This window comes from Pristiophorus japonicus, chromosome 15 (genome assembly GCF_044704955.1).
Source record: "Pristiophorus japonicus isolate sPriJap1 chromosome 15, sPriJap1.hap1, whole genome shotgun sequence".
Taxonomy (NCBI): domain Eukaryota; kingdom Metazoa; phylum Chordata; class Chondrichthyes; family Pristiophoridae; genus Pristiophorus; species Pristiophorus japonicus.
This window is the reverse complement of record NC_091991.1, coordinates 135,614,339-135,631,622: the sequence shown is the minus strand read 5'-3', so window position 1 is coordinate 135,631,622 and position 17,284 is coordinate 135,614,339. Positions and strand designations below refer to the sequence as shown.

The following is a 17,284-nucleotide window of genomic DNA, read 5'->3' as shown; positions in this document are numbered from 1 at the left end:
GAACCCTTGAACTGAGAGTCCTGAATGTATACACTTCCACTGTTAAGAAAGTTACCTTGTGTTTTTGCCCAAAACACATTTTGGTCCATGTAGAATTTGTTTCATCTTATAAATGGCCAAGTCAGAAGCAGTTGTAATAAAATACTTTTCTCAATGCATTTTCCAACAAAAAAAAGGATATTTTAACAGTGGCACTAAACACAAATTGAATACTACAATCTCCACATGTTGACAGGACAGAGATTAATCTGTTTAATATCATGTCTAATCTGTTTCATGTACAACTGAGCAGATGCTAACATGAGAACCAATGGCTTCAACTTCTTCCTAAGCAATTCATCACCAAAACAGTGTGTAAAATGTCAGCACTACTCATTGTTTGCTCTCTCTTCATTTCTCTGTCACTGGACCGAAGCTTGTTTTCGCCAAGACTGCATACAATTGAATGGGTAAGCAAGTTCAAAAATTTGTTGGATGATGAATGTAAAATGTGATGGAAGCAGATAGTCAGGTTTTAGTGAAAATAGTTAAGAGAAGCCTGGGCAGTTAAAATGCTCACAAAATGGATTGCTGGAGTGCCATTGCTGAAGTGGGCTGTGAGCGAGAGTGGAGCAGATTGATAGCACAGAGCTGAATGTAGAATGGAGCTGGTGGAAAAGGAGAAATGGAGGAGTGGAAGAGAAGAGATAGAGGAGTGAAAGATCATCGTGGTCTGATGCTAGTCCCAGTGGGTAATTCTGACTGTGTTATTCTGGCAAGTAAGATATTCAAGGTGAATTGTGATTGGATCTTGATGATCAGAATGCTCAGAAAAGCTCGAGGCAGAAAGACAAGCATTTAGTGTAACAGCTAATTGAAGAGCAAAAGCATTTTCTTGTATTGCAATTCATGCTATTCACATTTACAGTGCAAACTTTCAGAGAAACAGTCATTATATTTTGGTAGAATTTGTATATGCACAATGATGAGGAAAATCTCAGACTCCAGCATTTGCTCGTAGGTGGAAGAGTTACAATTACCTTTCATTCAATTTAAAAAAAACTCAAAAATAAAAATGTAAACCTGAAAATATCAAGCAGATAACCACTAATAAACAATATTGTTTACAGAAAAGTTATTAATTTAGTTATACTTTCAAAAAATGATAATGCCAGATTTAAATTTTTAAGCTGTTCTTGAAGAATGGGTTTATTTGCTTTCCATATTAATTTTAAGGCTACTGCATCTGATTGCAGAAAATTATACTGTTTGTTAATGACCTCAGATTAAAAAAACTAGACATTTCATTGGCAGATAGTAAAGTATATCAAACTGTAGTGCCTAAGTCACGCCTTCATGTATTTGGAACTGTGACTCAAGCACTGAGTGCCAGTGGTAGCTGAGTGTAACAGTTACAGACGTGACCCCTATATGCTGTGACGTGACACCCAAACACTGCTTTTTCCTCCCTACTCTAAATTGTAAAAGTGTAAAGTCAATATTATCTTACTAAGAATCTTACAAAAGAATTAAGATGTGAAGGTTAATATCTCCGTGTCTGGGTTATTCATTATTTGTGTGTCAAAGCATTTTTACTGCTCTGCTCTCGATCAGGCTCTCAGAAGAATCCGTGTCAATTAACAAGACTTTTATTGATGCTCCAGTAAGATTCGGCTATCTCAAACTGCAATTGTTTCATAGCCTCTGACCATATAAATTTGTACTAGCAAATGAAAACTAGCTTAAGGAACCAAATTCAGAGTTTGAAAATTGTGCATATTTTACTTAAAAAGCTGCTTCTGAAGTAAATGGGTTTCCAGTTCATATTGAACACTTTGACACTCCTCTTCAAACCTTTCTGTTTTAGGTGGGACAGAGAGAAACAGCACTGAGCACTTCTCATTGTCCAAAAAATTATACTTGACTTGAAACTCTTTCTGTTTGATGTTCACTGATTGAGTCTCTGCCATGTAAATAGTGTGAAATGTGCCAACTGTTTTCCTAAGCTAGTACAGGAATCTTTTCCCCCCCCAGATATTGACAAAGGAGTGGTCTTTACAATGCTCAACAAGTTAACACCAAGAAGCTGACGTGGTTCTGATGACTGAAAAAGGCATTAGGAGTTAGTGGCAAAAAAGCAATAAACAAGTCTTTTGACTGTGCCATCACAATAAGTAGTCAATGCAGACTGTAAACATTTCAAACTGTGCAAGTGAAAGGGATTTTATATCGATGGTTCATTAAAGCGAGTAATGAATTCCAAGTTACCAACAATGTAAGACACGTGAAAATGCGTCAGTTTTCCAGATCATTTCCCATGAAATAACACTGCAGCTCTATCTTCCTCTGCTTAACTCAGCTGTGTATTGAAAGGTTATCTGATGTTTCAAATAAAGGACAGCTATGAAGTATGCTGGACTCGTTAGTCAGTTCACAATTCATAAGTCGCCACTCTGAGGCTCAGGATTCCGTGTCTCCCTGTGCTGAGTCCTGCTCAATCTAGAAAACTTAGAGACCGCCTTTGACCTTGTCTTATTCGCCGGTTCCCCAGTTGGCTGTACATCACTGTGGAGATAAAAACGGATTATTAGTTTGCTAAAAAACACCAAACTTAAAAAAATCTAAGCATGTGGTAAGTCACAGTGTAAAGTGGGTGTGTGACAACCACAACAAAATACATTTCTCTTTTTTTTTAAAAAAGTGATTGTTCACAACTTTCAATACAGAACACCAACATTTTGAAGATACTGCTGCCAAAAATAGTGCAGCGAGAGTTACTAATTAAAAATGTTTTAATCAGAGTTTCCTGAAGCCACGTCTGCACACCACAAGAGAACAGTGGTGTGCGTCAGCTTGACGTGGTCTACAAAAGCAAAATACTGCGGATGCTGGAAATATGAAATACCTGTTCAAACAGAAAATACTGGAAATATTGAAATGATGAAAGGTCATCGACCTGAAACGTTAACTTTCTTTCTTTCTTCACAGACATTGCCTGACCTGACAAGGGCTACATGGGCTCTGACACAGAATCTAAAAACTAACTAGCTTAAGGCAGTGGCTCTCAGTAGAATTCAGTTTGTGAGAAATGATGTGAAACTACCTCAAGGAGCTAGTCTTGCATTAGTTTGTATCCGATGCAGTACGACTCCAACTGATGAGCAATGACATTCTGAAACTTTAAGAACTTTCATTGACAGTAAGTAGTAAGCTCAGCTGAACTTAGGATACTAAGACCACGACTCTGATACCAGGGAGGGTGCGAGAGAGGCCATAGACGTCCAAAGTACGCAGCAAGGCCGAGGACATCCGGAGGACCAGCCGATCTTAACACCAGGACCTCGTTAATATTTTGCAGCTCCGCCTTCCACACAGCTGCTGGCCAAATGGACAGTCTGGTCAGTGGTCAGATGGGAACACTAGCTTCAAAAAGCCGCAGCCAGGGACCCTTGGGGATGGTAATTAGGGGGGAGGGGGCATGGAAAGAGGCCTGGGGGGGGGGTGCGTGGTTAGAGATCAAGGCTGGGGGAGCGGTGGGAATGGAGGCTGGAGATCGGAACTGGGGAGGCCAAAGATTGGAACTGGGGAGGCCAAAGGCTTCCTTTGAAGGGCCTGGAGAACTCCTACTCTTCCTGGCTCAAAAGGAGTGCTGTAATAGCCATTTACCTTGGGAAGCCAGCCGCACCCCCGTTTCACTTCCGTGCTTCCCAACCCCTGGGAAACCTATGCAGTAGCCTTTGTAACCTATAGAGTTGGCCTACCATCTTTCACCAACATAAATGTGAGCTCATTCAAAATTCATCTACCCATATCCTAACTTGCACCAAGTTCCGTTCACCCATCACCCCCATGCTCACTGACCTACATTGGATCCCCATCCGGCAATGCTTCAATTTTAAAAGGTTCATCCTCGTTTTCAAATCCGTCCATGCCTCACCTCGCTCTATCTCAGTAACCTCCTCCAGCCCTACAACCCTCCAAGATCTCTGTGCTCATCCAATTCTAGCCTCTTGTGCATCTCTGATTTTAAACGCTCCACCACTGCAGCTGCACCTTCTGTTGCCAAGGCCCTGAGCACTGGAATTCCCTCTCTAAATATCTTTCAGCCTCTCTCCTCCTTTAAGACACTCTTTAAAACCTACCTCTTCTGCCGTATGTGGCTCGATGCCAAATTGTGTTTGATTATACTTCTGTGAAGCGCCATGGGACGTTTTACTATGTTAAAGGCGCTGTTTAAATACAAGTTATTGTTGTTAACTTCAAATCGGCCTCCCAATTGCACTGTAGAAGTATGATTTAAATATGATAAGCATCCCGCCTCTCCACAGTGGAACACTCGGATACCACACGCATGGCAGGTTGGGGTCGCGCTCTGCGTATTTAGCTTTTTAACCTCCCCAACCCTCTCTCACGTCGTGGGGGGGTGATGGTAATATTGAGGTCCATGTATCCATTGTGCCTCTAAGTCTTGCTAGTGTTATTATGCAATGGAGTTGCTAAGATGTTCCTAACCAATCCAGCATTTTAGCAATGTGTGTTTATATTGATATACGTTGTACTTCTGGCATGAAGAAAACATACTTTTTTCATGGACTAAATCATACTAGAGAGAGTGGTAGCAGTACTCTGACGATCAGGTGACAGTTTTAGGTCGGAGTGAGTGCACTTGATGTTGCTCTTTCATACAGATGGAGCTATACTTCTTTCACTGAGGTGTAACCAATGTGCAACACAATGTGCAACACATCACATTGGTAGACTCTCCAGAACTTAATTCAGTGGTGACTTACTTTACACACTGCGATATGTGCGCACACTAGGTCCGTGCAGCAGAGCTGGTCTCCAGTCGTCTTGGTTAACCCTTGCTACTGGATCAAGACCTAGCTCTGTCGAGCGCGTTTGGTGGCTGGTGTGCAACGGCCACCACACGTTAAAAAAATCCACGCACAGGCATCTTCCACCTTTCAAGATTTAGTTCAGGACCTGGAATATTCGGTCCTTCATTGAAACACCTATGAATTTTTTGACGTGGAAGCAAGTCATCCTCACTTCGAGGGACTGCCTATGATGATGATGAACCAATGTTGGGTAGGAGAAGTTAGAGAAAATGCACTATCTCAGTTTCAGAACACCCTATAGTCTGCATCATAGCATTTCCACTTGCTCATTTATTTAATTATTATGGTTATGTATAGTTGTTGAATATTTAAACAACAACTTGTATTTATATAGTAAAACGTCCCAAGGCACTGCACAGGAGTGTTATCACACAAAATTTGACACAAGCCACATAAAGATATTAGGACAGGTGACAAAGGTTTAAGTTTTAAGGAGCGTCTTAAAGGAGGAGAGCGAGATAGAGAAGTGGAGAGGTTTAGGGAGGGAATTCCAGAGCTTAGGGCCAAGGCAGCTGGAGGCACAACCCCAATAGTGGAGCGATTAAAATCAGGGAAGGGCAATGGGAGAAAAATCAGAGGGAAGATTAGAGAAAGAAAAATCTGAATGCAGAATATAAAGTATGCCCCCATTCTCTCTTGACCATAAATTTATACTTATTAATAGCGCTTAGCTACGATAATGTAATAGCTGCAATATTTTGTAAATAATAAAACATAAACTATTTGAAATTTAAAATCATCATCATCATAGGCAGTCTCAGAATCGAGGAAGACTTGAATACAAACCTTCTGGAATTTTTTGAGGATGTAACTAGCAGAGTGGACAAGGGAGAACCAGTGGATGTGGTGTATTTGGACTTTCAAAAGGCTTTTGACAAGGTCCCACACAAGAGATTGGTGTGCAAAATTAAAGCACATGGTATTGGGGGTAATGTACTGACATGGATAGAGAACTGGTTGGCAGACAGAAAGCAGAGAGTCAGGATAAACCCGGTCCTTTTCAGAATGGCAAGCAGTGACTAGTGGGGTGCCGCAGGGATCAGTGCTGGTTCCCCAACTATTTACAATATACATCAATGATTTGGATGGAGGAATTGAGTGTAATATCTTCAGGTTTGCAGATGACACTAAACTGGGTGGCGGTGTGAGCTGTGTGGAGGACGCTAAGAGGCTGCAGAGTGACTTGGACAGGTTAGGTGAGAGGGAAAATGCATGGCAGATGCAGTATAATGTGGATAAATCTGATTTCTCCCCAAGTCGCTGAGACCAATTGTAGCCTTCCAATCACTGCCTCAATGGAGATTAATTAAGGGAGCACAGAATTAAGACTGGATCTCAGGCCCTCCTGGTCTGTCTGGCACAGTAGCACACACAAAAATATTACAAAAAAATAAATATACTGCGTATCACACCATTTGGTGTACTTATCCGCTGAGCCTTGAGAGGTGCTTCGAGTATTTCACTGTTATCGTGTTTCTTTGCATTCTTTATCCATCACAATAACATGCTCAGTGTGAAAGCATTGTGACCTTAATCGAGAGGACTAGCTCTTGGTAGTGTGATGCTTATAAATTGACAATGAATCTTGATCAAGTTCATTTGGTACTGATACAAAAACAATGGACGAGAAAGACCAGATGAATACATTTTAATACCAGTCTATACCTACCAATGATAAATTGCAGCAATTCTGCCAATTATATTTTCTCAGTAAATTTAACAAAGGCAAATATGAATTTGAAATCATATACATCAATCACATCTGGGTTTTTGATATGCAAAATAAAAGAGTGACTTTGATGTATTACCTGTCCTCATGTGGGACATGGATTTCATGATGTAACTGTCAATTTTGAACAAAAGTAGTTTGAACTGCAGCATTGCCTAGATTCACAGCTCCACAATCTCTCATTGTTTGTCTCTATTGCTCAAATCAGGTTGCTGCTTATAAATGTATCCAGGACACATGGAATGGCCAACTGTCTACTAAAACTGGATTATGAAGAAATTTCTAACAGTTCAGAGCAGCTAATTGGAATACCTTTGAAGGCAATGAAAGATCTTAATATTTTACACCATCACTGAAGATATACAACTGTAAACATCAAAAATTGTAACTGCCGCTTCTTCAACTGTTGGCAATGCTGTTCATACCACTTTGCCCAATGACTAGCCAGACCATGCAATGGTTTTCATTTTCAAACAGAGTCCATACTGCAGGTGCTCTATTGTACTATTGGCTTTATAGACATTCATTCTTTTATAGACTTCAAACTCAAAGCAAGTACCTTTACATATCAGTCCCAGGTCAATTTAGGTCAACCTGTCGGAACACAGGGCATCGAAATTTTTACTGCTTCAACAATCTCAAAAAGTCGCTTGGCTTAAGGCACATTTCAGCAGAACAACAACTTGCATTTATATAGCGACTTTAACATAGTAAAGCATCTCAAGGCACTTTACAGGAGAAACAAATTTTGACACCAAGCCAACTAAGAAGATATTAGGACATGTGACCAAAAGCTTGGTCAAAGAGCTGGGTTTAAGGAGCGTCTTGAAGGAGGAGAGAGTGGTAGAGACTGCCAAACAATTAGTAAAGAGCTGTTGTCACAACTGAAGAGTGTTTGACACTGGGATGAATCTTAACTCTCAAAGAGGGTGGGTTGGGGTCAAATGTTATAACTTTTAAATCCTCAAACCTGACCCCAACCCGCCCAACGGAGGGGGGACAAGGATCTGGCAGCCAACCTGCTCCTAGGAGGTGGGTTGGCCATTTAAATATTTGAATGAGGTTGGCAGCCTCTGATTTAACCTGCTTTGCAGGTTTAACCCTGGCCGGCTGGATTTCCTAGACCTTGGGAAACCCGGCAGCTGAAGTGAGGCGAGGACAGCTTCAGGCAGAAGGTAAGTGCTTCCACCGACTCCCCAAGCTCCCCGGCAATCGGGGGACATCACCCTTGGGTCGGGGATCCAATCTGATTTCCCCCCCCCCCTCCCCCCACCACACACTCCCACTAGCAGCAGTAGGTGACTTACCTGCAGCGTGCTCCCTGCCCGACTGAGAGCCAAGCCCGTCAATCAGGCTTACTTCCGGGCGGGGAAACCTGTCAATGCAAAACTACGCACGCTGTGGAGTCAAAACTCCACAATATGCAGGGAGATCCGAACTTCCGGGTTTGCAGACAAAAACTCCGCCACTGCTTGTGCAACCCGCCCTAGTCAAGATCAGGGCCAATGTTTTTCACTGGAGTTCATAAGCATGGGATGAAATGATGAATTTCTGCAAAAAAGTAATTAAAAAAGGTGTATTGCCTATAACAGGTTGCAAAAGACTGCACCACAGCAAGAGCTTTCCTGGAAGTCTAGATGATAACTCCAAAACATAGTCTTCAGAGCTGGCTGATTCAGCCGATGGCTGTCAAATTCCATATAAATGCAACATTGTCCTATTAAACACCATCAGTGATTTCACCTTCACTTGTTCTACTTAAAAATAACACCCAAATGAAAAAGCATGTGACTATATGTGGCGTCCTTCCTGGAGTTTCAGTCACCTAGTTTTCAATTGAAAGGGCACAAGAGAGTCCATGTGACATCCCCCCCTCCCCCCGCCGACCATGGAGAGCTCACCCACTGAGTCTTTATTTTTTTAAAGTGTCACATCAAATAATAAAAAATACCAGTCAATAACCAAAAAGCATAGATTTAAAATAATTGGGAGGTGGATTAGAGGGGAGTGGAGGAGAATTTATTTTCACCCAGGGGGGTCTGAAACTCAGTGTCTGAAAGAGTGGTAGAGGCAGAAACCCTCATCACATTTAAGAAGTACTTGGATATGATAATACACTTGAAGTGCTGCAACTTGCAAGGCTACGGACCAAGAGCTGGAAAGTGTGATTAGCATGGGTAGCTTTTTTTCATCCGTCACTCACACAATGGGACGAATAATCTCCTTATGTTATTCTAAATGACAGCAAGAATGTGAATTGTCACGGGGTTTCCATAACTATTTAGTGAGCAGAAGTTGAGGTATGTTGTGTATTTTTTATGGTGAGAACAATGTAACCATTACTTATACAATAAATATTTATGTGGGAAACACAAATCAAATTTCAAACTACTTCTGAATATTTCTGTCAAGGTATGGATGTTTATTACACCAACACTAGTAGACTAGAACAAATCAGAAACAATTTTGTTATTGAAGGTATCATGTACATGGATACAGCATAGCCATGATGCAACAGTAAACAGGTCTCTCACTGTTGCGTCAGAGTTCACAGGTTGCAGCCCCACTCCGATCTCAGGGTAGCACGATTTGAAAAGCCGAGGGTTCTCTTGGTCTAATAGCCAACATTTATCCCCCAATCAACACCACCAAAACATGATTAATTGGTCATTTATCTTATTACTGTTTGTGGGACATTGCTGGTACAAATTGGCAGTCATGTTTGCCTACACAAGAACAATCACTACACTTCAAAATAATTCATTGACGAGGAGGTACTTTGGGCTGTTCTGAAGATGCGAAAGACACTATATAAATGTAAAATCTTCATTTTGCTTTGAAACATAGAAAATAGATGAAGGAGTAGGCCATTCGGCCCTTCGAGCCTGCACCACCATTCAATATGATCATGGCTGATCATGCAACTTCAGTACCCCATTACTGCTTTCTCTCCATACCCCTTGATCCCTTTAACCGTAAAGGTCACATCTAACTCCCTTTTGAATATATCTAACGAACTGGCTTCAACAACTTTCTGAGGTAAACAATTCCACAGGTTCACAATTCTCTGAGTGAAGAAGTTTCTCCTCATCTCGTTCCTAAATGGCTTACCCCTTATCCTTAGACTGTGACCCCTGGTTCTGGACTTCCCCAACATCAGAAACATTCTTTCTGCATCTAACCTGTCCAATCCTATCAGAATTTTATATATTTCCATGAGATCCCCTCTCATCCTTCTAAACTCCAGTGAATACAGGCCCAGTCGATCCAGTCTCTCATATGTCAGTACTGCCATCCCGGGAATCAGTCTGGGGGACCTTCGCTGCACTCCCTCAATAGCAAGAATGTCCTTCCTCAGATTAGGAGACCAAAACTGTACACGATATTCAAGGCGTGGCCTCACCAAGGCCCTGTACAACTGTAGTAAGACCTCCCTGCTTCTGTACTCAAATCCTCTCGCTATGAAGGCCAACATACCATTTGCCTTCTTCACCGCCTGCTGTACCTGCATGCCAACTTTAAATGACTGATGTACCATGACACCCAGGTCTCGTTGCACCTCCCCTTTTCCTAATCTGTCACCATTCAGATAATATTCTGCCTTCCTGGTTTTGCCACCAAAGTGGATAACCTCACATTTATTTACATTATACTGCATCTGCCAGGCATTTGTCCACTCACCTAACCTGTCCAAGTCACCCTGCAACCTCTTAGCATCCTCCTCATAGCTCACCACCACCCAGCTTAGTGTCATCTGCAAACTTGGAGATATTACATTCAATTCCTTCATCTAAATCATTAATGTATATTGCAAATCGCTGGGATCCCAGCACTGAACCTTGCGGTACCCCTCTAGTCACTGCCTGCCATTCTGAAAAGGACCCGTTTATTCCTACTCTTTGCTTCCTGTCTGCCAACTAGTTATCCACGTCAATACATTACCCCCAATACCATGTGCTTTAATTTTGCACATTAATCTCTTGTGTGGGACCTTGTCAAAAGCTTTTTGAAAGTCCAAATACACCACATCCACTGGTTCTCCCTTGTCCATGCTACTAGTTACATCCTCAAAAAATTCTAGAAGATTTGTCAAGCATGATTTCCCTTTCATAAATCCATGCTGACTTGGACCGACCCCGTCACTGCTGTCCAAACGCGCTGCTATTACATCTTTATTAATTGCTTCCAACATTTTCCTCACTACTGATGTCAGGCTAACCGGTCTATAATTCTGTTTTCTCTCCCTCCTTTTTTTTTAAAAAGTGGGGTTACATTAGCTACCCTCCAATCCATAGGAACTGATCCAGAGTCTATATTATGTTGGAAAATGACCACCAATGCATCCACTATTTCTAGGGCCACTTCCTTAAGTACTCTGGGATGCAGACTATCAGGCTCCGGGGATTTATCGGCCTTCAATCCCATCAATTTCCCTAACACAATTTCCTGACTAATAAGGATTTCCTTCAATTTCTCCTTCTCGCTAGACCCTCGGTCCCCTATTATTTTCTGGAGGTTATTCGTGTCTTCTTTAGTGAAGACAGAACCAAAGTATTTGTTCCATTGGTCTGCCATTTCCTTGTTCCCCATTATGAATTCACCTGATTCTGACTGCAAGGGACCTACATTAGTCTTCACTAATCTTTTTCTCTTCACATATCTATAGAAGCTTTTGCAGTCAGTTTTTATATTCTCTGCAAGCTTACTCTCATACTCTATTTTCCCCCTCCTAATTAAACCCTTAGTCCTCCTCTGCTGGATTCTAAATTTCTCCCAGTCCTCAGGTTTGCTGCTTTTTCTGGCCAATTTATATGCCTCTTCCTTGGATTTAACACTATCCCTAATTTCCCTTGTTAGCCACGGTTGAACCATCTTCCTTTTTTTATTTTTACGCCAGACAGGGATGTACAATTGTTGTAGTTCATCCATGTGATCTTTAAATGTTTGCCATTGCCTATCCATCGTCAGCCCTTTAAGTATCATTCGCCAGTCTATCCTAGCCAATTCACGTCTCATACCATCAAAGTTAACTTTCTTTAAGTTCAGGGCCCTAGTCTCTGAATTAACTGTGGCACTCTCCATCTTAATGAAGAATTCTACCATATTATGGTCACTCTTCCCCAAGGGGCCTCGCACAACCAGATTGCTAATTAATCCTCTCTCATTACACAAGACCCAGTCTAGGATGGCCTGCTCTCTCATTGGTTCCTCGACATATTGGTTTAGAAAACCATCCCTTATACACTCCAGGAAATCCTCCTCTACAGTTCTGCTATCAGTTTGGTTAGCCCAATCGAGATGTAGATTGAAGTCACCCATGATAACTGCTGTATCCTTATTGCACGCGTCCCTAATTTCCTGTTTGATGCCATCCCCAACCTCCCTACTACTGTTTGGTGGTCTGTACACAACTCCCACTAACGTTTTCTGCCCTTTGGTGTTTCGCAGCTCCAGCCATATAGGTTCCGCATCATCCAAGCTAATGTTCTTCCTTACTATTGCGTTAACCTCTTTAACCTAACGCTACCCCACCTCCTTTTCCTTCCTGTCTATCCTTCCTGAATATTGAATACCCCTGGATGTTGAGTTCCCAGCCTTGGTTACCCTGGAGCCATGTCTCTGTAATCGCAATTTCATCATAACAGCTATCTGCGCAGTTAATTCATCCACCTCATTATTAATGCTCCTCGCATTGAGACTCAAGAGCCTTCAGGCTTGTTTTTTTTAAACACTCTTTGTCCTTTTAGAATTATGTTGTAGTGTGGCCCTTTTTGATTTTTGCCCTTGATTTCTCTGCCCTCCACTCTTGTTTCTCTCCTTCCTACCTTTTGCTTCTGCCCCCTTTTTACTTCCCTCTGCCTCCCTGCGTAGATTCCCATCCCCCTGCCATATTAGTTTAAACCCTCCCCAACAGCACTAGCAAACACTACGCCGAGGACATCGGTTCTGGTCCTGCCCAGGTGTGGACCGTCCGGTTTGTACTGGGTCCCACCTCCCCTAGAACCGGTTCCAATATCCCAGGAATTTGAATCCCTCCCCCTTGCATCACTCCTCAAGCCACGTATTCATCTGAACTATCCTGCTATTCCTTCTCTGACTAGCACATGGCACTGGTAGCAATCCTGAGATTACTACCTTTGAGGTCCTACTTTTTAATTTAACTCCTAGCTCCCTAAATTCAGCTTGTAGGATGTCATCCCATCTTTTACCTATATCGTTGGTACCTATATGCACCATGACAGCTGGCTGTTCACCCTCCCCTCCCCCTTCAGAATGCCCTGCAGCAGCTCTAAGACATCCTTGACCCTTGCACCAGGGAAGCAACATACCATCCTGGAATCTCGTTTGCGGCCGCAGAAACGTCTATCTATTCCCCTTACAATAGAATCCCCTATCACTATAGCTCTCCCACTCTTTTTTTCCTGCCCTCCTGTGCAGCAGAGCCACCCATGGTGCCATGAACTTGACTTTGGAAGTCATACTTTCTTTACGGGCTTCCTTAAAATCATGAAATGTTTTACTTCTGATCAAAGTATTGCCTTTACTTATATTTTCTGCCCATTTTTTATTAGTTACTTTCTTTCCATACATCATTTCCTGATCACGAGGGTGAGCAGACAACGTGTTGAAAGCCTCTGCTTTGGGCACTGGCTATTCGAATTTAAAACTATAAATAAAAACAGAAAAAGTTGGAAATATACAGCAGGCCTGTCAGCAACAGAGAGGAGAAAAGACAGTTTAATGTTTTGTGTACAGTCCCTCGGTCAGAACTGAAAATAGTAAATGGATTACAAATAAACTGGAAAGAGGTGGAAAGTGCTAGACAAGATAGAAGAGCACCTTAATAAGGCAACAAAAACACATTCAAGATATAAAAAGTGCATACAACTAGAAGCAAACAAAATGAGATGTAAATAGGAGATACTGCCAGGCAAATGGGGGAGGCAGGCAAGGTCTGCAGTTGCTAATACCAACCAGAGTTTACAACATGTGCAGCTGGAAGCTATTGTTCATGGTTTACTCTGAGTTTGATGAGATCAATTTAGGAGGCTAAAGATGGAAAGGCTGGATAGGAATGGGAGGGGAAGTTAAAGTGGTCAACCAAAGGATGTTAGGACCATACTTGTGGATAGAATAGAAATATTGTGTAAAGCGATCACTCAATCTGAGTTTGAACTTAAAATCGAGAAACTCCAGTGTGCTGTTTAATCCAGAGACTCCCAGACCACAAATTCCTGCCAATGTTATTCGATCTTTCTTTTCCAGTTTATATGGCAGTGCTTATATATATATTCACTTTACACCACAAGAACAGGACTTATTTTAAAAGGGGAAGGATAATAATGCATACAAATTGAGGATGGAAAGATGAAAAATCTTGCAATGGCAGGGAGAATGGAAAGTGTTCATTTTTAGATTTCCTGTACAATTCAGATACTAAGGCTGGAATTTTGCCTACCTCGGTGGGTCCGGTGCGGGTGATGGCGATGGTGGGCCGTGACCCCACTGCTGGTTCCACCCCGCTGCTGAAACTGACTTTCCCTAGGGCCTATTAAGACCGCCCAGCACGTTACCCAGCCCAATTAAATGGAGCAGTTCTGATGATGTCATTCATGATGCATTTTCAGCCGGGATTTTAAAGGGGCCATGACCACATTGGATTTGCCGTTTAATCTAACAGAGTGCTGTCAGTGCACTACAGCATTGGAGTGCAGCAAACACTGACCATGATTGCACAGAGGCAGAGGGCTGCACCCAGGTTCTCCCATGACTCCCTCCAGATGCTTATGGAGGAAGTCGGAGCACGCAGGGAGGTCCTCTTCCCTTCCGATGGGTGGAAGTGACCTCACCAAGAGATCAAAACAGCCTGGTTGCAGATTGAGAGGAGGTCATGAGCAGGGATGTGTTCAGGAGGACATGGGCGCAGTGCCGCAAACCTGTCAATGATCTCATTAGAGCAGGAAACGTTAGTACAAAGCCACACAACCTCATCCTGCTGTGCCTCTCATCACATCCCCATCACTCTGCCTTCCCTACCCTACTCCTGCACATCCTTACACACACCAACTTACCTTGCAGCTCCACCCATCCCTCTCTATCAACATTATCACATTCCCATCTCATTATCCACTCACCCTCATTCTAGTGCAATCATACCAACTAACAACTCACAAGGGTAGCCACTTGGGGTGTTTTAGCCAATGTTTATAAAGTTCTGTTAATGTGGTGTCAAACATAAAAATCTTTATTTTCAACATTTTCCGGTCTTGGACACATTTGTGTGCATCTTTGAAAATGACTTAGTGAGTTGCAGTGAAGGGTGAGACAAAACTGTACCTTCTGCAATGGTGACGTGTGAAAGGAATGGCTTGTTCATTGTATTATGGTGTTGGTGCGGGGTGGTGCCAGCCTGGTGCAGCATGTGGCAGCTATATGGGTGTACAGCGTAAAGTTAACTAAATCTAGCCATGCTGAGGCCATCCCTGGCAGCAATGTGCTGATGCCCTCTGTCTTGTGCGGTATCAGGTGATTGCGGAGAAGGTTGGTGTTGTTATTGCTGCTGGTGTTGGGGCTGATCCTGGTCTAATTTTGAGGACCAAGGTGAGGCAATATAAAGGGCACCCATGCTGAAACATAGAAACTAGGTGCAGGAGCAGGCCATTTGGCCCTTCGAGCCTGCACCGCCATTCAATATGATCATGGCTGATCATGCAACCTCAGTACCCCACCCCTGCCTTCTCTCCATACCGCCTGATCCCTTTAGCCGTAAGGGCCACATCTAACTCCCTTTTGAATATGTCCAACAAACTGGACTCAACAACCTTCTGTGGCAGAGAATTCCACAGGTTCACAACTCTCTGGGTGAAAAAGTTTCTCCTCATCTCAGTCCTATATGGCTTACTCCTTGTCTTTAGACTGTGACCCCTAGTTCTGGACTTCCCCAACATCGGGAACATTCTACCTGCATCTAACCTGCCCAGTCCCGTCAGAATTTTATAAGTTTCTATGAGATCCCCTCTCATTCTTCTAAATTCCAGCGAGTATAAGGCTAGCTGATCCAGTCTTTCCTCATATGTCAGTCCTGCCAACCAGGGAATCAGTCTGGTGAACCTTCGCTGCACTCCCTCAAAAGCAAGCACGTCCTTCCTCAGATTAGGAGACCAAAACTGCACACAATACTCAAGGTGTGGTCTCACCAAGGCCCTGTACAACTGCAGTAAGATGTCCCTGTTCCTATACTCAAATCTCCTCGCTATGAAGGCCAGCATGCCATTTGCTTTCTTTACTGCCTACTGTACCTGTATGCCTACCTTCAATGACTGATGTATCATGACACCCAGGTCTCTTTGCACCTCCCCTTTTACTAATCTGTCACCATTCAGATAATAATCTGCCTTCCTGTTTTTGCCACCAAAGTGGATAACCTCACATTTATCCACATTATACTGCATCTGCCATGCATTTGCCCATTCACCTAATCTGTCCAAGTCCCCCTTCAGCCTCTTAGCTGGAATAGATGGCAGGTGAAGTACAGATGACAGAAGCATTCTGTTAATGGTGAGAGAGTTCTTCCAACTGGATGGAGGCTTTGCTGGAAAGACTTGTAGCCTGCAGAATCTATGCTGGAAATGGACTAAACAACAGCTTCTATCTGAGGAAAGTGATCATCTGTCAGGTGGAAGCTTTTACTGTACATTTGATGCTGTCAAGTAATCAGCTGGAGCAATGGCCACGGAACTTCTGCCTCAGGTTGACAGACATGCTTCCCGAGCAGCGTGGTTCCCGTGGCCGTGCAGTTAAATTAAAGAAGCCTGTTGAGGGTCTGACAACTAGCTCTCAATCATCTCAATGGGGTCGCCCGCTGCTGCTGCTCTGGTCAGCTCCGCGATGACAGACACGGCTGGGGGAAAGGCGTGTGGGGGGTGGTTCCTGTCCCACTGTCAAAAATAACAACTTTCTCACCTGGACTGCCACCACTCTGGAAAATTCCGGCCACAGTCAGCCTTGTCAATTTTTATTACTGCCATATATGTGGACAGTGCTTGTTAGTGAAATGGATAAAAATGGATTTGAAGAAAAATACAAAACCTGTCTCCGAAACAATGATGCTGGTGAAATGAGTGTTGTAGTGCCACAGGGCTTCTGTGATTAACAGCATGACTCATTGAGGGAAATCAGGTCTTGCTGTATGCCTTTTTTTGTCAGTCCCATATTTATAATTTTTTTCTGCATTCTTGGGATGGGCATTAATGCTATCAAGGCTGCATTTATTGACCATTTCTGATTTTGCTGAAAAGGTGAAAGTGGGACTTCTTGAACCTTGTGGTGATGATGTTTTCATCTCAAGAAAGACAAGTTCATAATAGGCTTTTGTCTGGGATGAAATTATCTGAGCACATCTACCAATGAAGTTTCTTTCTGAAAGAGGAGAGTGAGTGATTGTTCTGGGAATAAAACAGAATATGTTGCAGAGGGGAGACAATGTTTATTTTATCAAAGTGAGTATGATGAAACTACTACTTCAGTTAGCCATTTTCAAACATATTTCAAAGAAAGTAATAAAGTTATAGATTTTTCCTCATTCTCTTTCTTTGCTGCATTGCAATTCTATCAAATCTGTGTTTCTCACAGCTAATGAGAAAAGACTTGTACTGTACGAAGCAAATTGAAGACTCAA

General features: G+C 42.7%; 1 protein-coding gene across 1 annotated transcript in view; it reads right to left on the bottom strand.

Annotated features, from left to right (window-relative positions):
- Positions 1-1,191: 1,191 nt before the first annotated feature.
- The window catches only part of snx29 (sorting nexin 29), a 751,140-nt gene continuing 735,047 nt past the window's right edge, over positions 1,192-17,284 (bottom strand). Inside the window, exon 21 of the mRNA XM_070856731.1 lies at positions 1,192-2,544. Within this exon, the coding sequence (XP_070712832.1) occupies positions 2,418-2,544 (127 nt within the window). The 3' untranslated portion in view covers positions 1,192-2,417. The remainder of the gene's footprint in view (positions 2,545-17,284) is intronic.